The sequence below is a fragment of the Lactuca virosa genome, chromosome 1 (assembly GCF_052849685.1).
Source record: "Lactuca virosa cultivar CGN04683 chromosome 1, Lactuca_virosa_CGN04683_v6, whole genome shotgun sequence".
Classification (NCBI taxonomy): domain Eukaryota; kingdom Viridiplantae; phylum Streptophyta; class Magnoliopsida; order Asterales; family Asteraceae; genus Lactuca; species Lactuca virosa.
This window is the reverse complement of record NC_136426.1, coordinates 26,509,514-26,535,456: the sequence shown is the minus strand read 5'-3', so window position 1 is coordinate 26,535,456 and position 25,943 is coordinate 26,509,514. Positions and strand designations below refer to the sequence as shown.

At 35.5% G+C, this 25,943-nt stretch overlaps 2 protein-coding genes and 1 long non-coding RNA gene across 3 annotated transcripts; 2 read left to right on the top strand and 1 right to left on the bottom strand.

The window, feature by feature from the left end:
- Positions 1-473: 473 nt before the first annotated feature.
- LOC145157137 (uncharacterized) lies at positions 474-810 on the bottom strand. Its single transcript, XR_013737140.1, has 2 exons — positions 720-810; positions 474-599 (listed from the first exon to the last, which is right to left on the bottom strand). It is a non-coding gene; the product is annotated as an uncharacterized LOC145157137 (long non-coding RNA).
- Positions 519-4,668, top strand: LOC145157023 (protein IMPAIRED IN BABA-INDUCED STERILITY 1-like). The gene is made up of 9 exons (XM_079076208.1): positions 519-1,246; positions 1,356-1,640; positions 1,733-2,056; positions 2,457-2,684; positions 2,908-3,005; positions 3,195-3,285; positions 3,373-3,810; positions 3,894-4,026; positions 4,255-4,668. The coding sequence occupies exons 1-9, from the start codon at positions 836-838 to the stop codon at positions 4,269-4,271; spliced, it is 2,025 nt and encodes a 674-aa protein (XP_078932334.1). The 5' UTR covers positions 519-835; the 3' UTR covers positions 4,272-4,668.
- A 16,155-nt stretch (positions 4,669-20,823) lies between these two features.
- LOC145156914 (Mitochondrial glycoprotein family protein) lies at positions 20,824-22,505 on the top strand. Its single transcript, XM_079076150.1, has 3 exons — positions 20,824-21,217; positions 21,609-21,937; positions 22,081-22,505. Exons 1-3 carry the CDS (start codon positions 20,960-20,962, stop codon positions 22,244-22,246), a joined length of 753 nt encoding a protein of 250 aa, XP_078932276.1. The 5' UTR covers positions 20,824-20,959; the 3' UTR covers positions 22,247-22,505.
- The last annotated feature ends 3,438 nt before the right edge of the window (positions 22,506-25,943 follow it).

The following is a 25,943-nucleotide window of genomic DNA, read 5'->3' as shown; positions in this document are numbered from 1 at the left end:
TAGTACAGAACCAACAACATGTAAATAAAATTACAGAAGGGACAAATTGCCTTTCATGACATAGTCTATAGGATATTGGACCTTTTGTTTGACCTGTGTAAACATTGATTGTTTTGATCCTTTCATTTTGTCACATTTGATGGCTAAATATGTTTATAGAATGTGATTTCAATCATTACATACAATAAAATCAAACAAAACAAAGCAGAGATATATATATATATATATATATATATATATATATATATATATATATATATATATATATATATAATTCATGAATGGGAAAAGACTAAAGAGTATAAGAATAAAACCTAGTCAAATAATCTCACCAAACCCACCAAACAAGTTCAGTTCTCATCCAAAAGACTTGAAATTAGGGTAGGCGACATATTTGGCTATTCGGGGCCCATCCATTATCCCTTTTTTTTGACTTGTGATCAATACAACACCAAAATTTTCATTCTTATAAGTTTTTGAAAACCAAACAAAACTAATAAATTCTGTGCAACTTACCTTCCCCGTTGATGGAGCAAGTTTGCATCCCATTAAAATCCCCATTTTGTCACATTACCGCAATTGACGCGTAGATTAGATTTCTAGAGAGGGGTTGAAAGAAAAAAGAGAGTCAGTTTTAATGCTCAGGAAACACATGTATATAAAAGGAATAGCAATTCTTAGCCTTCCGTGATCTATTATACTTATATACAAAGACAAACCTGTTGAAAGAATTAAGCATGACCCTATTGAGATTCGCCTGATTCTTGATCTGGGTTCGACTGAAAATTTCAAATTGTTTTTTCAATGGTTTCGGGTTGTTAAAGTGGTGTGAGAAATGGGTTGTGTGACATCGAAGCAGGCAGTGTCTGTGACGCCGGCGGTTGATCATTCTGGGATTTTCCGGGACAATGCAGCGGTGGGTTCTGGCCGGAGCTTAGGTGGTAATGGTAATGATGTGGTTGCGGAACTGGAGAAAAGCAAGAGCAAAAGCAAGAGCAAGAAGAAGAATAAGAGGAGCGAGTCAGGGTTGAGTGGGATTGGGAGCGAGTTGGGTGACTCAGGGAGAGCGAGTTCCACAACTGGTGGTGGTGGTGACTCGGTTAGTTTTAGGTTGGGGAATTTACTCAAATATGTGGAAGCAGAGCAAGTTGCCGCCGGTTGGCCTGCGTGGCTCAGTGCGGTTGCCGGCGAAGCCATTCATGGCTGGGTTCCTCTCAGAGCCGAATCCTATGAGAAATTAGAAAAGGTCCATTTCCGATTTCACACACACACACACACTATGTGTTCCCAAATTAGCATCTCCTCTTCTTTCATCATATTCTTCAATATTGCTGATAATGATTTTGCTTTAACAGGTCGGACAAGGTACATACAGCAGTGTTTTTCGTGCTCGTGAGCTAGAAACGGGGAGGATAGTTGCCCTGAAGAAGGTTCGATTTGACAATTTCGAACCTGAAAGTGTTCGATTTATGGCAAGAGAAATAGTGATTCTTCGAAGGCTCGATCATCCAAACGTTATGAAACTAGATGGGATCATAACCTCCCGGTTATCTTGTAGCATATACCTCGTTTTTGAGTACATGGAACACGATATCTCCGGTCTTCTTTCTTGCCCCGACATCAAATTCACAGAATCTCAGGTTCTTAATTTTTTTTTTAAAAATTATTTATAACTTCAAAGATCATAGAGGCAAAGAGGTTGACATTTTTTTTGGTTTCAATCGTGAATCAGATTAAATGCTACATGAAACAATTGTTATCTGGGCTCGAGCATTGTCATTCGCGTGGTGTAATGCATCGCGACATTAAAGGGGCGAATCTTTTGGTAAATAATGAAGGAATTATGAAAATTGGCGATTTTGGGTTGGCCAATTTCTGTAATACCGCCGGTGACAAAAAACAGCCATTGACGAGCAGAGTTGTGACTTTATGGTATCGGCCACCGGAACTTTTGTTGGGTTCAACGGATTATGAAGCTTCTGTGGATCTATGGAGTATTGGGTGCGTATTTGCAGAGCTTCTTCTTGGTTCACCTATTCTTCAAGGAAGAACCGAGGTATTTTCACTCCCTTTGACTTTCCAAAGTCAAACAACTACCTTTCACTTTCAACTTCCAGTTTTTGATTTTGAAGGGGAAAAAAACATGATATAGGTAAAGTAAGGAATATAACCAGTCCCCATCATCAAAAAACATTTTGCTAAAAAGATTAAAAGCTTTGTGACAAATTTAAGTTTATAAAGTTCCATTCCATGTTTGACTCTCAAGATAGTCCACTTAGATGGAAAAGTCATATGTTCCATTGTCGAAAAGCTTTTTAAGGCTAGTTTCGAATTTTGATGATGATCGTGGAGAGGGCATTTACGTCTTTTGCCCAGACATAGTACAATATGTCATATCATGTGCTGTGTAACAAATGGAGTCTTAGGTTGATGATGATGATAGGAAATGTTTGCAGGTTGAACAATTGCACAAAATCTTTAAGCTTTGTGGTTCGCCACCAGAAGACTACTGGAAAAAGTCAAAACTTCCTCATGCCACCATGTTTAAACCACAGCATCCATATGAAAGCTGTTTACTTGAAACTTTCAAAGAGTTGCCTAAATGTGCTGTGGATCTAATCCAAACATTGCTGTCTGTGGAGCCATATAAGCGTGGGACTGCCTCTTCTGCTCTTGCAACTGAGGTACTGTTGGCTTCTTTTGACTTTCAAAGTCAAACAAACAACATCCAGTTTCTCAATCGATGTGATGTGTTTAACTTTTCATGAAAAATTCTATTAGTAGATTAAAGTTTACTAAAATTAGTATAAAAGTATGAAAGAAGAGTATGTAGCTAGCGGCTATACGTTTGGTAAATGCAAGTCAATATGCTAAGACTTATTTTGCAACAATCTTTGATGACTACAGTATTTCAAGACAAAGCCACATGCATGTGATCCATCAAGTTTACCAAAATACCCACCCAACAAAGAGATCGATGCAAAACATCGTGAAGACTCAAGAAGGTAACTTTCTCATTCTGATCACATTGCATACTTGCCATTTTGATTCTACATAAAATGTTCACAAGTCTGTAATCTTGATTTCAATTTGTTTTCATGTGGGTTACATATACTGAAATCGGAACATAACCCTTTTTGTATTTGATCCAAATTATCATATGAAATTGAGAAAAAATTCTTGTCTTTTTTTAGTAAAAAGCCGGTTGGGAGAACTCGTGGACCTGAAGTCTCAAGAAGGTTAGCCAGAAAACAGAATGGCTCGACTAAATTGGCACCTGAGGAGGTATGTCTATATCATCCTACTTGAGTTTTTTTCTATTACAACATCATATTTTCATAATCTTATCAACAAATTGAACATTTTCTACAGAGTCTGCCGGAAAAAACTCAAACCCGAGTTAAAATCAATGGAAATAGTTTAGATACTAAAAAAGGAGGAGACATAATCTTGGGTTTTGAGGTAAGAAAGCCATCTGTAAACACAACAGACGACAGTTCACACACAAAACACGCGTCTCAAGGAGACATTCCGTATTCGGGCCCTTTACAAGTTCCGGGCTCGAGTGGTTTTGCGTGGGCCCGCAGGCGATTGGATGATTCGTTATCGATACAATCACGCAGCCGATCCAGCTCAAGAAGCCTGATTTCTGAACCTTCAGCCACTACACATTTGAAAAACTTCGAGTCCAAGTGTGATGAGTCCAATGAGACAGGGGCCCGTGGGCTGGTTATTAAGAACTGGAGCCAATTGGACCAGCCCAATTCTTACGATGCCGGGTCGGATGGGTTTGTGAAGAGAATGAATATGGTAAGTCCAAAAGGATTTTTTTTTTTTGAGGTTTCATTTGGTATATGAGATTTGAATGTTTTAAATGTTGTGTGATGTGACAGGCTTATCAAGATCAAGAAGAGAAGGTCGAGTTTTCGGGACCTTTATTGACTCAATCACACCGAATTGATGAACTTTTGGAGAGACATGAACGCCAGATTCGCCAAGCGGTTCGAAGATCATGGTTCCAAAGAGGTAAAAACTCATGGAGCTTTCTAGGGCTATTTTTGACAAACAGCATTTACGTTTTTTGCTGTCCCATCTTGTTCCACCTTTTTGAGCAGGACAAATTTTTGTCCCTTGATATCGGTCCTGGTCTTGGTCCAATGCATGTCATGTCAGACACAGCACAAACTGTTTTGTTCTGTACACTGTCCTATCACGCGATAGACTGTAAATCCAACTGTAATTATGTTTGTGCAGGGAAAAGAAACAGCTAGCAAACGGAGACGATTCTTGACACTGGAACACTAGAAAATGATTTTTTAAAGGTGCAAAAACTTGAACCTTTGGAGGATGTTTAGGGGACTAAATCAATGACACTAAATCAATGACAGTTTGCCGTTAAGTAAGCTTGATGGTCCATTAAACACGGCTCAATGGGATTGGGTGTAGAAAAGAGAGTTGATGGATCATAATCTTTCCTCGTCGTCCAACCTCTATTTAGTAGCATTTTGATTATATATTTATTTTGGGTATTTAATGCAGACTCACCTTCCATCATTCCTCTCTCTATATATATTACAGTATGTACATGTTACTGTTGGAGGAAGTTTTTGTGGACGTGACTGTAACACACTAAATTTTTCCAAATACCAATTTATATAAAGATTTGAAGTTGACATAATATTAAATGTAGGGCTGTAAACGAACTGAACGTTCAACGAACTGTTCGTGAACCGTTCGGCGGGAAGTTCGTTTATGTTCGTTTATTTAATAAACGAACGAACATGAACACAAATTATCGTTCGTTTAGTTAAACGAACGAACATGAACAATGGTCTCGTTCGTTCAATTATGTTCGTGAACGTTCGTTTATGTTTTTCGTTTACATTCGTTCATATAAGTTCATTTTATATTCACATATGCCTAATTGTGTTTGATTACATTAGTATATTATATGTTAATTTATGTTCATATATCTTCAATTATGTTTTTTTATCTTTGTTTATTTATGGTCGTTTGTTTATGTTCGTTTAGCATGTTCACGAACATGAACCATGTAATTTATTAAACGAACGAACACGAACAAGGAAACTCGTTCGTTTATCCGTTCGTGTTCGTTTATTTGTTCGGATAACTTAAACGAACGAACATGAACAAGCCCCGTTCGTATTCGTTCGGTTCGTTTACAACCTTAATTAAATGGAGTATAGATGAAGTTCCTTAAGTTTAGTTATACATTTTCAACTAATACCTCAAAAGAGTATTACTATTTACTACATAGCATTGAACAACATGGGAGTGACCCATGCATGACCATTGAATTGGTGAGGAGCAGAAAGATAATTCAGTATTGTCATTATGTTGTGCTCTCATCCATCATTTGTAGGCCAAACAAGTACTTCATGAATATGACATCTGAATTATGATGTACCGCTTTTACCGTGTCTCACAAGATATCATAGCCCAAGACGTCAACATACACCTTCACACTAATATGGTCTGGAGTAACTTTATTTATTTATCATTTATGTACATCAAATTAATAATTGGTATAAACGGTTGCCTGTTTTCATTGATAACACAAGATATATAAGAGAGTACAATTCGAACCCCGATAATTGAGGGATGATTATCTACAAATAATAATCATAACAAATCAATATCTTCCCCCAATACACCCCCAGGGTTTAAAATGTTCAAATTAAAGTTCAAGAAAAAATTGTCGTGGTAGACCATTAGTGAAGATATCAACATATGAGTATATGGAAGGTATATGTAACACTCGAACATAACCGAGAGCTACCTTTTGCGAACAAAATGTATGTCAATTTCAATGCGTTTTGTTCAATGGTATTAGACAAGATTTCCAAACAAAAAGATGGTTGAGAAGTTATCACAGTACACCAATTGGCTCTTTGTAAAGGAATGTGTGGTTTGAGGACAAGGTTTATTTGCCAATAAGTTTTGGGGACTACATTTCCACCCTCGGTACTTGGATTTGACACTACACTGTGAGAGGGAAGGTTGACATTTTGAAAAAAAAGTAAAACACATCATTTGAGCGGCCCACGTCACCCCGTCCCAAGACCGACGTGAGAGGTCAATAATAAGATACTAGTAATATTTTGGTTGTGTCATGGTTTGAACCCTAGGCCCCCCTGTATGTAATTCCACTCTTCAACCATTGGGCTCCCATTGCGGGGGCTATGTTGACATTTTGGCTGATCACATGATAAAGTTATCACCCAAGAAGACACAATATCCAGAAATAGATCGTCGGGTGTTGAGGCAGCCACCTCACTAGCGTTGGTCAATCATATAATTAGTTAAGTATGGATGGATGGGTAAACATGTAAGCGGAGTTCAAGTGTTCCCTTAAGGTACTTAATACTACGTTTTAATACATGATAATGTTGTTCATGTAGGGCGTGTATATATAAACAAGTAGATTTGTTGTATCACATAGGGTATGTACGGTCTAGTGAGGATGAGGTATTCTAAAGCGCCAACTAAACTCTGATAGATGGACATATCATCCATCGAATCTCTAATATTCACACTTAGTTTGGAGTTAGTGTCTATCAGGATGGCAACATGTTTGTATTTTTTGCATTTTGGCCTATTCTTTTATATCTTCAGCATACTTGTGTTTACTAAGAAACATGCTTTTGGCCATACGAGTAACCAAGATATCTAAGAAGTAAGCAACGGACATTAAATCTGTCATTTCAAATTATATCTAGAGAGCATCGATGATCTTGTCTTTAAGGGTTTGTGATGAGGCTGTGAAAACGATGTCGTTGCCATATGAGGAGATAAACAAGTTTTGAACTACGTCTGTCGTCTGTATATGAAAAAGGACATGTCACACTTCATACAAGTAAAGCCAAGTTTGAGTAGATGTTGGGTAAACTGTTGATACCAAGCCCGTTGGGCATGCTTTAAGTTGTAAAAAGGGACTTATGAAGCTTACAAACATGTCTAAGACAAGAAGGATTGAAGAAAGGTGGTTGATGCATGTATATTGTGTTTCATGAAGGTCATCGTGAATGAATGTATATTTGATATCTAACTTGTGTATTGGCCAGTGACAAACCGTATTACTGTAGAAATGCTTAGGACAAAGTGTATGTATATTTCAATGTGTTTTGTTCATTGATATCACACTAGATTTCTATATAAATAGATGATTTAGACGTCACAATACACTGGTTGACTCTTTGTAAAGGAATGTTGTTGGAATATTCACTATCCAATTTCATAACAAAACAAGTGCATTGTTTTTGTTTTTTTAATTTATGTTTTTGAATTTTTCAAGAGTTTTCACTAAAATATCCTTTAAAAATGAAAAAAAAAAAGAATATGAAGGTTTTTATACATCAAGAAACGTGAGTCTCACCAAATATGCAAAATTGATCTTGTACCTTCGAAAATGCCTTAAATGTATATTATTTTTGTGCTTTCGTAAGTATTATGAATGACCTCTATGAAATTACTGTTATTTCTATTCATGCTTTGATTTTTATTTATGTAACGCCCACAACTTCGGGTTGGACAGTCAAGGTTTAATAAGCAATAAAACGACTTTTGATAGAATGTTATTTAGGACAAATAATTTTGATGAAAGTTATAGTATACGTAACAAAGATTCTGTATATATAAAGAACCCTGAAATCTAACTTCGTAGGAAGAAGTTATGATTTTTTCAAAGTTTCAACACAGCAGTATGCGACACATAAACTTAAATTAAGATCGGTCGATTGTTAGGAAAAACGATCTTAACAAGAGTAAAAGATCTCGTTATTACCTATGTGTCGATATAAAGACAGTCGAGAACGGATATTGTATGAGAAAGTTATGATTTTTATACAGTCTTTAACAGTCTAAGCCTGTTAAAAATATAACTTTAAAAATAAAGTCAAATTAGCCGACGGAGTTTAAATGAAAGTTGTAGATTTTGTCGATAGATATGTATGGATATAACATACGTCAAAAATGGAGCTCATATGAAGATGATATGAATTCTTTAGAAAATAAGATTTTTCGCACGCAGTCACGCGCACAGATAAGAGGCGCGACACGCTTCTGACCCACCATAGAATTTTGACACGTGTCACCACCCAGATGACGCCATGTCAGCACTCCGACAATTTGTACGACGCCCCCGACAGAGTGGTTGGCACGCTTCTGCCTTTCAGCCCTATATAAATTGCGTTTTGCAGCCTCATTTCTCACCCTTTCATCCAAATTCTCTCTAAACTTCTCTTGTATCTCTAGCTCATTGCTCTCTAGTTCCCGACCACTTCGGCGAAATCCTGCGGTGTCAAATAGCCGGGGAATAGAAGCTCCTAGATTAGAGTTTTGCCCACATAATTCTCGGTTTTCGCTCAAAGCTCTGTAAGTTAAGCTACACTTATTTTATTAAAGTGTAACTTTTAATTAAAGTCATAGTTGTTATTATGAGCCTATAATTAATATTTATATGTGATTCCAAGTCATTATACTGATTTATCTTCTTATGAGGATGATGTCTAAGCTGAATTTAATGAAGTGTTTAAAGTGAGATTTCCAAACAGTATACCCTATATACCAAACGGTCCCTACCTCTGATATGATCCTACCTGGTTGTTCCTTACTTGATAGATCTTGATATAGACATTGGCATTAGTGAGGAATCTAGACTATCATTAGTCGTTAGGAACATAAAACTAAGACTTAGTAATGTGAACCTATGTCACGTCAAAGGAAAAGATAAGTACCAATATGAAGTTCTACTCAAATTCCGAGGCATCTACTTTTATCAAGCGAGTGCATAGTTACTTTCATCTTACACATAGATATGAAGTGTTTAGATAATTGAATTCTATATGTGCTTATGTGCAGAGATGTTGTATGTTAGATGAAATGTTATAAAGATAAATTTATATGATTTATACCGTATATGTATTTTTTATGAATATAATATATTGGGTAATGAAGGTAAAGAAAGGTAAAAACGATAAGATTCTATAGTACGATGAAAGAGGAAAATGGCGATAGGATGTCACGACTTTAATAGTATTACTATACTAACGATGTAGGAACTAGTACTATTGTACTAATGATGTAGAAATTAGTACTATTGTACTAACGATGTAGGAACTAATACTATTGTACTAACGATGTAGGAACCAATACTGTTGTACTAACGATGTAGTTATCTAATAGAATATAAATGGCAACCACGATAATTACAATGATGGTACTTAAGATAGGAGATACTAGGATGGGTAATCGGGTTGATTGTTTGATACAAAATAAATACATTAAACAAAATTAACTATATTATTGTGGGTTAAAAACCCTATATACTTACCAGGTTTCCCAACCTGACCCACTCAGTTTCCTTGTATCACAGGTAACGGGACAAAGGTACATGAATGCTGAAAGATTCAAGGAGATATAGACTGATAGCCTAAGATAGTGTAGGGTCTGTTTATGCTTAAATTTTGTATCAATTATGACATCCCAAGCTTTTATAAATCAATGAAATATATTTCTTCAGAATTACTTTTACGGGACCAAATTTCGTATTTATAAATAAACTCTGTTTTAAATAAACATAAATAAAATGTTTTAAAATGGCCATAAATTTGAGGATGTCACAACTTAAATCTTGAAAAATAGATAGAAAGAACAGTTAAATTTTTCTACGTAATGATAATTTTAGTAGAGTAAATATTAATTTCATAACCAAAATGATAAAAAGAATTAGTTGATTACCTAAATAAATAAGGACAAATTCCACAAAAGTCATTAATTTTACACGAAAATTCAATTTTGACACTGCGTTATTTTTTTCCTACATTTCTTTTTCCAATTTATTTCAATGTGACATCATATTCTGGGTGTCAAAATTGAAAAAAATAAAATAAAATGTAGTGCTTTTTGTGATAATTATCCAAAAACACAATGACTTTTATGCAATTTCGTATTATCACTTTCAAAATTAAACTTCTGCAATCATATTTTAAACCATATACATATTTTAAAAATGTAGATTGGACAAATAAGTTTTTAGACTTTCATAGAGGTTTGAATTTGGGTTATATGCTATTTGGTTCGGATGCTATCGCTAGACTAATCCATGAGCTTGTTGTGGGGAAGAGAGATGATGTGATTAAGTTTAGATACACGACTTATTTAGCCACACGATCCAGGTTATTCAACCCGTTCAAAAATGTGCATAGTGTAGCCTATCAAGGATCTCATGTGAAATATATAAAGGCAATGGATTTTCCCATGAAATGCATAAAATTATTGTACAAGTCTAGAATATATGGTTATGGCAAAAGATTTGAAAGACCTTAAGCCATTTTGTAGTGATAATATTATGATGAGATGCATGAATTTAACACCTGGATCCCGAGGTAATTCAAATTACAATTTTCGGCATTTTAAGGTTTGCCACGGCGTGGGGGAGGCAACACGACGTGGAAAATCAAGAAGCATCACAAGTTCATTTTAAGCCGCCATGGTGTGACAACATATGGCCACGGCGTGGCCGCTAGCAAATGACCAAAACCCTATTTCCGGGTTTTGCTCCCTATTTAAAGGAATGATGAGGCTAGGGTTTGCTCAACCTCAACCTTCATCAGCCTCTTTAAGATATGAGAAAACCCTAATCCCCTCCTCATTTGTTTAAGCCTTGTTTTGGTGTTCTTTGAAGCCATTAAATGAAGAGAGAAGAAGAAGTGAGTTAAGATCCAACAAGCAAGACCTCCTCCTTTATGGTAGCATTCTTCTGGACCTTTGTAAGTGTCCAATACTCAATTTTTATCATGATAGGTTGCTAGATCTTGAGTTTTGTCCCTAAATTTTCATGTTCTTGATTGTTGGAGTAGTGAGATCTCATAAATTTTACGACTTTATGAATCTCGAGGTTATTTAGGGTGTTTTGGATCTGGATTTGTAGTGAGTTTTGGTATGATGCATGGATTTTTGGTCAAAAATCCTCATTTTGACCTAATAAGAGCCCAAGACATGCATTAGACATGCATGTATGTAACGCCTGATTCCTGGTACGCATTTAATTATAATTTATTCACTTTTGAAGGGCTACTCGACGAGTTGGGATCCCCATACTCGTCGAGTAGAAACGAGTTTGGCCGCGGGATTTTAAGTCGCCTACTTGACGAGTTGAGAGCCTCGAATCGACGAGTAGGTCTGCCAGAATGAAACCCTGATTTTGGGGTTTTGCACCCTATTTAAGCATCTTAATCCCCACTTGCTGGCCTCATTTCCAGCCTCCAAGTCCCAAACCCTAATCCACGAAACCCTAGACCTTTGTGTGAACTTGTGAGCCATTCTTGAGTGAACTTTGTGTGATTTGAAGCTTGTAGAAGAAGAAGAAGCTAGAGGATTCCAGGAGAAGATTGTAGAACCAAAAGTAACATCTCATCCTCTTCATTTTCTGGTAATCAAGTCTCAACCTTGCTTGGTAGCTTGTTAGATCTCTTCTTTACCATTTTATGGGGTTTTTGGTCCAAGAAGCTTAGTCCTTGGCAAATGGACGTCCCAAGTGTTCTACCTTCCAGATCTAGGGTCTAGAAGGGGTTTCATGGCATAAAGGTGCAAACTTTATGACAATGGAAGCCCCATGTAAGCTTTAAGGTGGTATTATGGCCTTTTAAGCCCCAAAAGGGCATGCATGGAAGGAAAGTTAGGAGCTTTATGTGTTCAAATGATGTCTAAGGCCTTGATATATGCTTGTATGCTTTATTTTGGAGAGTCATGGCTTTTGGATCAAGATCTATGTCCTAGAGAATTAGGGTTTTAGCTAAACCCTTTAGGAAGGGCTATTAACGGGTAAAGTTGGAAACCTTACCCCTAAAAGGACATATTCAGTGCATAGGAGGAACAAGAAGCTTGGATCTGAAGAGTAGGGGCTTAATCCCTTAAGATGGCCCAAACAAAATGAGGAACTCGGCGAGTCCATAGTAGGACTCGACGAGTTGAGTCGTGTTGTCCCGATTCAGTTTAAGTTAGAACTCGACGAGTCAGTGAAGGGACTCGACGAGTTGATTCGCCAAATCACGACTATGAGTAGCCGGGGAACTCACCGAGTCAGGGGGATGACTCGACGAGTTGGATCGCGACTTCAGGGTTTTTGATTTATAGAACTCGGCGAGTTGATGAGTCAACTCGGCGAGTTGAGTCAACCCAGAGTGTTGACTTGGACCAGAATGTTGACCTTGAACAGGGGTAAAATGGTCATTTTACCCTAATAAGGATTATCAGATTTTGATTAAGTAGAGTCGTTGTAGCAGCTGTCAAAGATTCCCCACCGCGAGATTTCACAGTCAGCTTTGCGAGGTGAGTTTGCTTTAGTAGGAACGGGTCTACGGCACCAAGGTCGGCCCGTATATGTGATATGTTTAGTAGCTGAGTGTGGGCAGGGGCCGTATCTCATAGATGGCATGATATGGTATAGATTTATATGCTTAGTTATACTTGTTGTCTGTGCGATACTTGTAAGGTATTTTCATGACTAGCTGAGTGTGGGCGGGGCCCGTATCTCATAGTAGCTAAGTGTGGGCGAGGCCTTATCTCATTGAGTGTGGGCGGGGGTCGTATCTCCTAGTTACATGTTATGTGTATGGTATGTGGTAGTTTGAGGAGACTCACTAAGCTTCGTGCTTTCAGTTTACAGTTTTGGTTTCAGGTACTTCCGATAGCAAGGGGAAGAGCTCGTGATGATTGTGGTGCACACACCATTTGTTTAGCCTGGGATGTTTTTACTCTGATATGTTAGACAGATACTTATGATATTTTGAGATACGTAATCTATGGTTTATATGATGTTTAGAGAACTATGGTTTTATCAATGATTAAAAAATAAAATTTTTCGACCGTATTTTTGGGATGTTTCAATGTATGGATAGTAAGGGTTTTTATGTTGTTTTATGATGCTAGAAACATTTATGGAAATGTTGAACTAGAAGCCTTCAAGATTAAGTGCTTAATGAATTAAACCAAGTTGTGTTTTGCCCTTTTTGGACCTACAAGTGAAACCCTTACCTCTTGGGGAGTCTAAAGGGATAAAGTTGGAAACTTTATCCACTTAGAGCATGGTATGGACAAGATCTGAGTTTTGGAGCCCTTAGAATTGAAGAAGACCGCTTAACCCATTAAGCTGTTGGGAACCTAGTACCCACGACGTGACCTAGGTCTCCACGGCGTGGAGACTGGTCTAAGACTCGTCTGTTTTGTCACTTAGTGGCTACGACGTGGCCAAGGGTGGCTATGACATGGCGATCAGCTGGAGTGACTTTTGACTTTGACCGTTGACTGTTGACTTTGACCAAGTTTGACTTTAGGTCATTTGGCATATTTTGAGTAGCAGATTGAGGCTTGGTCCCTGGGTGTTGTACAGGTGACCCGTAGAGCCGGTAGTTGGAGCATATTTCAATTCTACTATCTTTCTATCACTGAGGTGAGTTTTTCTTCACTGTACTTATGGGTTGAAGGCACCAATGTCGGCCTACTGGATTATGTATCCTGGTATATTGGATGATGTTATGTTGGTTATATGATAAACTAATAGATCTGTATGATTACCTTTGTTCACTGGATATGTGTTAGAATGGTAGATCTGTGTGATTACGTGTGTTCAATAGATATGTGTTAGACTGGTAGATCTGTATGATTACCTGTGTTTGTTGATTATTGATTGTTATTTTATATGTCGACATGTTATGGTTTGTTGGGTTGAGGCAGTCCTGTTTTGTGTTGAAGACTAATATACCCGGGGCGGTCCGGATAGACTGAAGGCCTACAAGGTGGTCTAGTCAGACCGAAGGCCCGAACAGCAGTCCATATAGGCTGTAGGCCCTGCGAGACGGTACAGTCAGGCTGAAGGCTCATATATTCATGTTGTTATCTGTTTGGTTGTGTATGGTACTTTGGAGGAACTCACTAAGCTTTGGCTTACAATTTGATTGTTATGGTTTCAGGTTCGTCTAAGGACAAGGGTAAGGCGAATGCGTGATCGTACACATCCTTCAGTGATATGCTTTGAGATTTTATGATACTATGATTTTGGTATAATTGTATCTGATACTTGGTTTTATGACTTGAGTTTTGATTGGGATAATGATTTTACTTTATTTGAAAAATAAATTTTTTTCCATGATTTTTGGGATGTTACAATGAATATCAAGGTTAAAGATTTGATTACTTGTGAATATATAAACTAAGGCTATCTTTTTGTTCACACTTTATTGGTCGTGTTTGATAGTCTCAAAACGCATTAGTTCAGTTTATATTTTAAAAAGTTATATAAGGTTTAATATATGAGTGCAAAAGTTTAATTTTGAAAATGATAATACCAAATTACATAGAGGTCACTAAAATTGAGATAACTATCACAAAAGTCACTACAATTTTTTATTCAGTTTTGACATCCATAATGTGATGTCACCAAAAGAATGACACGTCAACATGTCATGTCAGCTGCCACATCATCTGACCACTGGGTGACCGGATAAATTGTCAATATTAAAACAAATTGAAAAAAAACATACCCGAATTGAAAAGAAAATAACACAATATCAAAATCAAATTCTCTATATAAATTTTGGGGTTATTTGATAATTGCTGATTGAGTCAGAGTTGATTGAGTTAGAAGCTAAGTCTACTTCTAAATTAAACTTGATTATTTGATTTTACATCTGATTGACTGTCATAAATGATGAAAATAACCATATTACCATTTTTTAATACTTCTAGTGTGGCGGTGGGACTCATGCTTCTTGAACGAATAATCTTTCCCTGCAACATCAATTTAGAAGTTTTTTCTTATTAAGTGTTGTCACAATAAAGTATTTGTCATGAATAATACAAACTGCAGGTTAAATCAATTAGTAGGGTAGTAAAATATAATACTTCTTGTGCATGTTGACTCATAATGTGTGACATCCCCTAATTTCTCGGCCAGAAAAGACCGATTTAATTTATGCTTTTTAAAATAAAATCAGAGAAATCTTTTTAAAAGATGTTGCGGAATTGGTCCCCAATACAAAATATGATAAAAGTTTGTCAAAACCTTTCTTAAAGAAATATATAATTTCATTTCATATCAAAACCTCGGGATGTCATGTTCCGATACAGATCAAAAGCATAAACAAGACAATATAAGCCTTTCAAAAGTTATTTACAACTACTGGCCTATAATCCAAAAATCTCTCATCGTCCTCCGACTATGCTCGGGGTCCACTACCTGTAACATAAAAAGCTGAGTGGGTCAGGCTTGGGAGCATGGTGAGCATATAGGGTTTTCAACCCACAGTAATAATAAACTTATTAAGTTCATCAATCAACAATAACCCTGATTATCCATTTCCCGTTATCCTCACTTTACGTCCCTAAACACTTATCACAAGGGACCTAGCCTAAAGAATATCATCGGGATGGACACTACTGCTAAGGGGTTTCCTCAGCCATACATGTCCTAAAGGCAACCATGAGGGGGATGGAGTACAACGAATGAACGCCCAAGTTCATTAACACCTACAGGTTGCGGGCCTGCTAGCGTTTCCACTGGACTGTCTAGAAAGTTCGTGGTCGTCATCCAAACTACGCTAGATGACTGGATCACAAATCACATCGAGGCCTCTCATCACTTTATTTCATCACACATCAACTATCTACCCATGTTTTACCCAACATATTTGTAGATAAAAATACATATACAGTTTAAAGCTTGTATAAAACATCGACTCAACAGTCACCTCAAATAAACAATTAATATATTTACATATACCACGTATTTTAAGGTAAATACTTCGTATCTATGTGTAAAGTGAAAGTGACTATATACTCACTTGATTTGATGATAATCGGGCAGCAATTCGTTTCCTAAAACGTTCGTTTCTAATAAAACCGGGAGTTTTATTTAGAAACCGGGCTCTACGAGGGTCGGGCTTCGAAACCGAAAAGATAAATTTTTCGGGCTTCTCGGGCTCTTCGTGGCGTATTCCGGGGGTTATAATCGATACCGGGGCTTTGGGGGATGTTAAAATGAAGAAAATATGAAGAAAATGGGCTAAAAGTGGCAATTTCCCAAATGTAGCCGAGAAGGCTCGCATGCCCTCTTATTTATAGGGGTCCGAAGGTCGGCTTAGAAGGGAGGAGTCAGCAGGCGAGGGTGCGTGGCAGCTGCTGGGCGAGGGTGCGCAGGTGGCTCGCACATGGGCTGCGCGTGCAAGGGGCTCGGTGTCGGCCTCTGCTTGGACCGCGGTCTAGTCCGAGGCTTCGGACGTGGCTCCTCCTGCGAGACTCAGACACGAGGAATGGGACATGTGTCGGACTCCTAGTGGACCACTTCGGATGACTCAGCAGCTCGGATGACTCAGCCATATTTCGGACATGTGGCATGTTCTAAGCGAAGGTGACGTGGCCGAAGCCACCTATGCGAAATTTTTCGGTTTTCGCGCCAAAACTTCTAAAATCCATAACTTTCGCATACGAGCTCCGTTTTTGACGTTCTTTATATGCACGCGTAGGTAAAATTACGCTCTACAACTTTCGTTTAGACTTCGTCGGCTAATTTTGACTTTATTTTTTATATAATTATTTTTAAAAGACCGGGACAGGAAATCCGTTAAAAATTGATCTAAAATTCGAGTTTTTAGCTGTCTACTGCTAAGCTGAAACTTCGAAAAATCATAACTTGCTCATACGAAGTCAGATTTGGGCGTTTTTTTATACCTACTCTCGGTTTAACGAACACTACGAGTTTCGTTTAGATCACTAAGGCCAAAAAGTAGTTTATCGAAAACTCACTTTTTACGACATTCGGCACCGTGTCGGTTTTGTCGCGAAACTTCGACAGATCATAACTTCTTCGTTATAACTCGGATTTCGGCATTCTTTATATATCTGTAATCCTTGTCACACTCACTACAAGTTTCTTAATGAATATCGGTTTTATCTAATATTTATTTTTGACGCTCATTTTTATTCTTAATTAATTAAACCCTAATAATTAAGCATAAAACACATAATTCACATAATTCCTTTTCATTTCTTCAAAATGAGTTACAAAGGTTAACCTAGACTATAATGTCAATATTAATGCCTAGCCTAGAAACACGGACATTACATAATGGAAGTAAATACGGAACACATGTTAGGATGAATCAATAATAATACATTAGTTTTTCTGCTTATAAGGTTGGTCTTATTATCTGATGGCCTCACTGCTAAATAAACATTTGAATCTAACCCTTGGTTTACGATTGAGCAATGAATCTGTTCACAATGGATTATATCCTCTACATTATTACAAAACGAACTTAACAAAATATTTTAAGTTATGGAATTTGCTTTATGACCCGAAATAAGCATTTCTCTAATCATGTACATTGCAATTAATTAATCCAAGTCATTTTTGTAGCAATTAATTCAAGTCCTTCCTATACCAGCTCTATAGATCATTATCCCAACATCATAAACAAACCTACCCACATCAGATGACATAAAGCTGCAAATATCAATAAGCTTCCTCACATACATAAGATTATTATAGGTATGAGTGTTCAAAATATCCGAAAACCGAAAAACCAAACCTTAAAACCTAAAAACCGTACCGATTTTCAGGTTAACCAAATCGATAATTTTGAATTTTTCAGTTTGGATAACGGAACCAGTAAAATCTTCGGTTACGGTTCATGTTTTTTGCTACGAACGGTTAACCGAAAAGTCGAAATTTTATTTTTTTATTTTTTTTAAATATCGTTTATGTTTAGTCGTTTAAGTTAATATCAAATTATTTCTTAGAAATTTCCAATTACAATTAATAATCATCATATTATTTACATTTTCCATTTTAAACCAATAATTATCATCATTAACATTTGTAATAAATATACATAGGTTGATATAGATTAAAATTGTCATTTGCATTTCACCACCATTTCACATAAATAATTAAATATTTGACTATCTTTTATATATTAATTAAAAAAATATTTTTTTTATTTGTTGACATTATTTTCCGTATTCCATGGATATTTGATAATTCATTATTAATTTAATTATTAATAGAAGCAACAATATAATTAAACAAGTTATATGAATTATTCATTCTCATTCATTATTTTTTAGGAAATTTGTTATGGGGTTCGGTAATCTTAACATATTTTTATTAATTTGTAATGGTTAATTGGTTAACAGAATACTAGTTAACCTGATTTTCCGGTTTAGGTTTAGGTTCAAGAAATGAACGAACAGATAGTCTTGGTTAACCTTCTGAAATATGTTTTCGATTCGATTAACCATCCATGAACACCCCTAATGACAAGAAAGAATCCTAGGGGCAATATCGTCAAACGCACCCACAGAATAAAATTATTGATTAAGAACATAATTCAAAGGAGTATTTAAACAAAACCAAGGAATTGATTGATTAAAGCAAAATCAAGGACGATACCCTTAACTTACCTCTTGTTGCTGCTTCAAAAATCGAAGATGAAATCAGGAAGAATAGAAGATGACATGTTGTTGCTTATTAAGGGAAGGAGGAAGATGGTGACACCGTTTTCTATACAGAGCCAGCACACACATAGATGACGACTGTAACATCCCAAAATATGGTCCCAAAATTTTCATTTAAAAAAAAATAGATAAAATAGTATTTCCAAATATCATCCATACATCTCAAATAACCAATGTATCAAGTATCATATAAAATCAGAGTAAAACATCATATGCGAAATCCTAATAGTGTGTGCGATGCATTCATCCCGAGCTCTTCGCTTTGCAACCGGAAGTACCTGAAACATAAACTGAAAACAGTAAGCACAAGCTTAGTGAGTTTCCCAAACTACCCCATACCAATACGTAATAAATCACATACTGGGCCCCCGCCCGACATCGGGCCTCGCACGACATCGAGCCCCGCTCGGTTTACATATATGTTATTCTCAGGCCTCGCCTATCATTGGGCCTCGCCCGCTATACACATACAATCAATATCACATAATCATGCTAATACACATAATGATCATAAACTCTAGCATATGTTCCAGTCTTCAGGCCTCGCCTGGCATCGAGCCCCGCTCGGTATACATAGCACATATAACACATGCAAGGGTCACACAAACTCCTAGCATCCTAGCATAACCAATAAGGGTCGGCATTGGTGTCTTAGACCCGCTATAGCCCAGTGAGGAAACTCACCTCAAATGTTGAATCTCACAAAAAGAAATCTTTAGTTGCTGCCCTGACGACTCCTCGAGCTATCAGTTCAAGATAACACCCAATCAATACTTGGGTTCCAATTAATATCCAATAATCCATTCTTGGGTAAAATGACCTTTTTACCCTTGTCCTAATTTAATCCATTACTAAGGCCCAACTCCACCATATAAAAGGCCCAACACTAAATAATCTTCCAAGGCCCACTAATGGCCCACTTATGGACCAATTTTCCAAATTAGGCCCAAAACCCTCAAAATGGGCCTTACCCTAAAGCCCAATCATATCCATAGTCCAAAAACTTGATTTCAGATGGCCCACTATAGCCCAAAGCAACAAGTTCCAAGAAAATGGCCCAACCTGAGGTCCAAACAACGCCAAGCCCAACTGCCAGAGTACGCGGGGCTTACTCGGCTGTACGCTACGCGTACACGCAGCATGGCTTGTACGCTGCGCGTACGAGCTTGTACGCCCAACGCACTCACCCATTAAGCCTTTTCTCCATTAAGTCCTTAACCACTTAAGTCCAGGAGTCCTAGACACAGATCTGAATCATATACAACATATTAACCCATAAAGTCGACATCTTGGTGGCTTTGCATGCCCCAAATGGGCCCAAACTCGAAATATGACAATCTACTTCCATGGAAATGGCCATTACTCATGCATGGTTGGATTAAAGCTTCAAAGGTTGCAACCTTATGACTCTAGGACCCAAAGAACACCAAGAGTATCAACTCTAAGCTTTAGAAACAAAAGTAATCCACAAGAGCTCATCTATGGGACCAAAAGGGTCCAAAAGCTAAAACATGGAGATCTAAGCTTCTAAAGATCAAGATCAAGACTTTATACCTTGCTTAAGCTAGAAATGAAGCAGAAGATCCGGATCTACAAGCTTCTCCTTGAACCATCACCTTGCTCCAACCTTCTCTTTCTTGAAAATGAGACAAAACACATCAAAATGCACTCAAAAGACCTTTCAAGCTCAAGAACACTCAACAATGGGGTTAGGGTTTCGTGGAGGCTGGTAAAGAAGATCCTTAGGTCATAATGTTTTTTAAATAATGCTCAAACCCTAAATATTAGGGTTTTGGGGACTGGCCACGTACGCTGCGCGTACATGTATGGCACCCGCATTCATTCCTCACCGGTACGCCCAACGTACATAGGGTGATACGCCTCGCGTACTGCACCCCTAAGCCCAATAAGAAAGGATCCAATGGATCAAGGTCTAAATCATAACAAATAATTAACCCGAATTATTATAAATACTTTGGAAATTATCGAGGTTTACAACGACGTCGGTTCAGAGGAGGGAGGAGCGACACAAATGAAGAGAAGGGCAAATGAAATTAAAGTCTAGGTCAACGTTAGTTTTTTACTAGACCGAGTTAGACCAATTTTATGGACCGTGACCGGGTCAAATGTCCAATCTATACAAATCAAACACTTTGATCAGACCGAGTCAGCCGAAAACGTAGACCGAGTCAACCGAAAACGTGTGACCGAACCGGATCAGCACCCAGTCAAAACAGACCCTTATTAAACATAAAATCGACTTTGAACGATGAATAAACATAAAGTAAGACTGTTGGTTTTAGGATGCTGAACTCGTCGTCCAAAACCCTCCTTAAATCCTGTCACCGCACTTGAACATCACCGGCGACTAACTCCGCACAAAAACACGATTCCCGGGCAGACTTCCGTTCAAACACACACAACAATGTTACTCCGGCTGGTCGGTCGCGTCGGAAGAAGACCAACATCCTTCTTCCCTCAACACTCTTCTTATCGTCACATAACCCTAATGGCACACCCTTTTGCCCGTCGTTCTTCAAACGAAAAAAACTATGTAGACTACGTCCCACAACAATCGAGAAGGAACGTATCAGTGATGCGGAAATCAGCTTTCGAAGACCGAATACGTAGACTCATCCGCAACGATATCCAATATGAACTCGATCGATCTCCTCGTACCAAGGTATTCATGTTTCCCTAATTTCCCCCTTTTCATTTTCGTGTTTCCTCTTTGGTATTGGAATTCGTATCATTCTTCTCGTTCCAATAAAAAGAAAAAAAAAATCATATCATACACAAACCCTAATTAATATCCTTCCTCCCATCGAACATATATCTCGATTCTGCCCTCAATGATTGAGAATCATTAATTAGAGGAAATTAGACATTAGGAATATAGCGACTTTGGTATATTTGAGCAGTGCTATTGAATCGGAAAGAATGTAGGAGTAGTAATTATTTGTGATTGTTTTTTTTTTTTTTTTTTTCCTGAAAGCATCTTACATCATGTGAGATGTTTTGAACTAGAACTGTAGATCCTGGTTTACAGACTTATTAGTGCATATTTTGTACAGCTTGTTCCAAATTTCAAATATTTTGCGGTTGATGAGAGGCCAGGAGAGCAATGGATCAGATTGAACAAGAAATTTGGAGAGGATGAAGAGATTAAAGTAGAGGTAACCATGTTCCGAGTTTCTACTCCTGCTGAAAAAGAAGGTAGTGTTACAACAGAGAACGATCTAGAGCTTTACATTTCAATGGTGATTGACATCTTTAAGGATGAAGAAAATGGTATTTTGGAGTTTGTGTGCAATGTATGGCCTGACAGCATTGAGATTGAGAAAGTTTTTATGCGTGACCAAGATGGAATGACTGGTAAACCCTACTTGGGTCCTCCCTTCAAGTAAGTTCCAAATCTTTGTTATTTTGCTTTCAGTTCTGGGATGCTTTATTTACACTGTTCTCAACGTGATATTGAGGAACAAACAAACTGGGGTTCAATGTTATTTATGATTCTGAACATATTTATAATTTGGTAACTTTCAGTGATTTGGATGATGAACTGCAAACTTCACTGTATGATTTCCTGGAGATAAGGGGCATAAATGATGAACTAGCTCTCTTCTTGCATAAATGTATGCAACACAAAAGTAAGAATGAGTATATTCGATGGTTGGAAAGCGTGGAGTCTTTTGTAGCACGGAATAAGTAAGGTCAAAATCACATTTTGGGTGGTGCTATTTTAGTACATGCCTTAACAGTAAGTGAACAGACTTATGAGAATACATTATGATTTATGATTTATCTGTGGAACAAATTTATTGGTGGAGGCTCTGTGGAATGGGTGACATTTACCTTTTCAAAAAAAAAAAAAAAAAATTGTTTACAGAACCACCATGTGGATATAGAGATATAAAACCTTGGTCTTTTGTTGCAGTAATAGTTGAATACTCTTACTTTTTTCTTTCTTAGACTCATTTTCCTTATCACTATTAGAAAGCTAGACCTATATTCTTGGGAAATTTAGGAATTTAAGTATTACCTTGGATGTGTGATATAGCCTATAGTGATGAGTATTTTTTTTTTTTTGGGAGACATCTACATATAGTCAACACGAATTAAAACCCCGTTAACCTTGTTCCTTCCCTTTGTATAAAAAAAAGATCAGTTAGCAGGTCAATGCTATTTTGTGAACAATGTAAAAAAATTCAATGGTAAGACTAATAAAGAAAAAAAAATAATGACCAAATATGTATAAGGAATAAAGTTCGTTACTCTAACAAGTCATTAATCCTATTTCAAATTGTATATAATCAATTTTAAACTTGAAATATAATTAATCAACTTATTGTATTGAACTGTACCACTTTAATTTCTACTTTATAGACAACTAAAAACTCAAAAATTAGGTTTTGAACCTTGGACAAGAGATATTGATGAAGGTACCATGGACCAAATAAAATCAAACGAGAGAGGAAAGTTTTAACATGTTTTATTAGAAAAAGAAAACCATGTCGTCTAATTAGCTAGTGTGTTTTCACAAATTAAATGATCAGTTTAATTTAGGATAGAAGTTAAAAATAGAGAAAATAACAAAACTAGCCAAAAATTAGTACTTATCCAAAACTAGCCATCAAAGCTTTATGAGCAATGAAATGGTCTACTTTTTCGCCGAAATAGTCTACTCTTTCGTATATGTATATAAGGAAAATAAATCATTTTTGTAAAACAAAACTGTAGATTTAAAATAGTCTACTATTTGGATCGTTATCAATATGTTATTTTTTCAATACAACACTTTTTATATCAATTCATTGAAATTATTAATTATCATATCATACATACTTATAAAGCTAGCATTTTTTCTTGAATCTCATTCATTTGAAACCCCATTTTTTAACTTCCTCAAACCACATTCATTTGAAACCCCATTTTTTAACTAATGCAACTCAAAAGTTTTTTAATTATGATTTAACATTCAAAAGTTTTATAACTTATATTATGTTTAATTAGCATTTAGTGAAAAGTTTACTATAAAAATGTCAATTTTTTGTGTCTTTCGTGTTATATAAAATCTTACATGTAAGAAGGATGTCATAAGAAAATGAAAAGAAAATTTTCCAGTAGGCACAATTCTTTTACAACGTATTTGCAGTGATGGAGTCCCTAAAAGAGCTCTACAAGTCAAGGTTGTGGATGAATGTATCATTTTTTACTCATAATTTGATCGTGTTATATTTTTTTCCAGTAATATAAATAAGACAATTCAAAATCATATGTTTAGAGATATTTTGTTTTCTCAAACCATACCATTCAAAATCATATGTTTAGAGATATTTTGTTTTCTCAAACCATATTGATTTGAAACCTACATAACTTTTTATATTCCTTAATTAAAACCATTATAGTATTTATAAATTTCCAATACTTTTTTTGCATTCTCTTATTATATATGTAGTTATATTAGTACATTTTTCTTACAAAAAATCGTCATTTGGTTGAAGATATTATAATTCAAAAGTTTTTTTATAGTTGAAGAATTCACGATCAAAATATGATGATTAGAAGAAATGGGTTATGTCGCATCGATGGTAATTGTAATATGATTTTTTTAACCAAAACAAATAAAGCTTTTCTATTCTTTCTTTATATTCAGTTTCTCATTTAATCTTTATATGTGCTTTGTGTATATTACTCAATCTTGAATGTGACTCTCCAAACATCAATGTTTTTCTTGGAATATCTTTCTGATTCTTCTTTTTCAAGAAAAACATTTTGATTGCAGGTTAGTGAACAAAGTTGACGAATGTTAGTTTTTTCTTTTGATTTAAATGTATGTTTATGTAACATCTTTATTTATATATTTAACCACTCAATGCTCTTATTTATTTGATTGTAGTTTTTCTATTTTGATTATGTTTATTTTCTATTATTTTTTTGTTGGGTTATCCTACACAACATATTTAAAAGACAATATTTAAAAGATAACATAATTTTTAACATTTGATATGTAATTACGATAGACTTATCATGATATGTTCTTCATATGAAAGTAATTTATCCATATTACTACGACAAGAATTACATATGACATTTACGAATATATATATATATATATATATATATATATATATATATATATATATATATATATATATATATATATATATTATATGTGATTTGTTTAACATGTATATGCACCTATGTATGTTATAAATTTATAATTAAATATCTTTATGTTTAATAATTGAAGGGATTAAAATGATGCATCAAAACCAATTATTTAGACGAATATAATAATAATAATAATAATAATAATAATAATAATAATAATAATAAATACACATTTTCAAGTACCGCATTCATTTGAAACTCACACTACAACTCAAGAGTTTTCTAATTTATGTATATTTATTAGTTACAACTCAAGAGTTTTTAACTTATGATTATTAATTAGTAATCACTAATAACTTTTTATTTTCCTTTCTTTTATAAGGTTGTAAAGTTTTGCTCATTAAAAACATTAATGTATTTGAAGAGATTTATGATTTAAATATGAAGAGTTAATATAAATTTTATAATAGATGTTTTAGTGTTTTTATGTTATTAAAAGTTATAGTGTTTATTTTTCATATTTTTTATTATTCTTTGTATATATATCTTTTTTAATACAAATGTTATAATATATGTTTTTCTATTTTTATGTTACTAAAAGTTGCAGTTCATATTTTTGTTCATACATTTTGTTACCCGTTATATTATCATTCATTTGATATATAATTTACACAATTTTAAACGGTTTATAAAATTATCAAATAATTGTATATATCACAATGACTTAAAAATTAAACTATAATGTTTAATGAAACTAATATGTTAACTATATGTTTGCTTTACTACTAACATTTTGTTTCAAAGTAGAAATATTAAATAATAATTTGGTAAAAGTTATTATTTTAACTATATAATTCTATTCTCGCGCAACGCGCGGGGATTCGCCTAGTGTGGTATGTATATATGTATATTATTTCTTTCTAACTTTAGTGTGTGGTTGATTCATCTTGACATCTTATCAAATATTGGGTTATAAACAATGATGTTAACCTTTTCGATGAATTGTTAAATTCAACCACACACTAAAGTTAGAAAGAAATAATATGCATATCCTCCCTAATAAATCAAAATTTTTTTGCCACATGTCCTCTTCTCCTTCACTTGGACACATGTCATTTTCTAAAATTTTTGATTTTTCTATTTTCCACTTGTCATTTTATTGTATTTTTAATTTTATTAAATTAAAATTTCACATTTAATATGTAAGATAATATATATGTAAGATACTTATTAGAAAAAGTTTATATATATAACGTATTCAATGTATTAAAGCCTCATTAATTTTAATAATTTAA

Excerpts from the sequence above, each read along its gene's own strand:
- LOC145157023 (XM_079076208.1), top strand. The coding sequence starts at position 836 with ATGGGTTGTGTGACATCGAAGCAGGCAGTGTCTGTGACGCCGGCGGTT. Across the intron at positions 1,247-1,355 it reads CCTATGAGAAATTAGAAAAG|GTCGGACAAGGTACATACAG; the intron begins GTCCATTTCCGA and ends TTGCTTTAACAG. Across the intron at positions 2,685-2,907 it reads CTTCTGCTCTTGCAACTGAG|TATTTCAAGACAAAGCCACA; the intron begins GTACTGTTGGCT and ends TGATGACTACAG.
- LOC145156914 (XM_079076150.1), top strand. The coding sequence starts at position 20,960 with ATGTTACTCCGGCTGGTCGGTCGCGTCGGAAGAAGACCAACATCCTTC. Across the intron at positions 21,218-21,608 it reads ATCGATCTCCTCGTACCAAG|CTTGTTCCAAATTTCAAATA; the intron begins GTATTCATGTTT and ends TATTTTGTACAG. Across the intron at positions 21,938-22,080 it reads TACTTGGGTCCTCCCTTCAA|TGATTTGGATGATGAACTGC; the intron begins GTAAGTTCCAAA and ends GGTAACTTTCAG.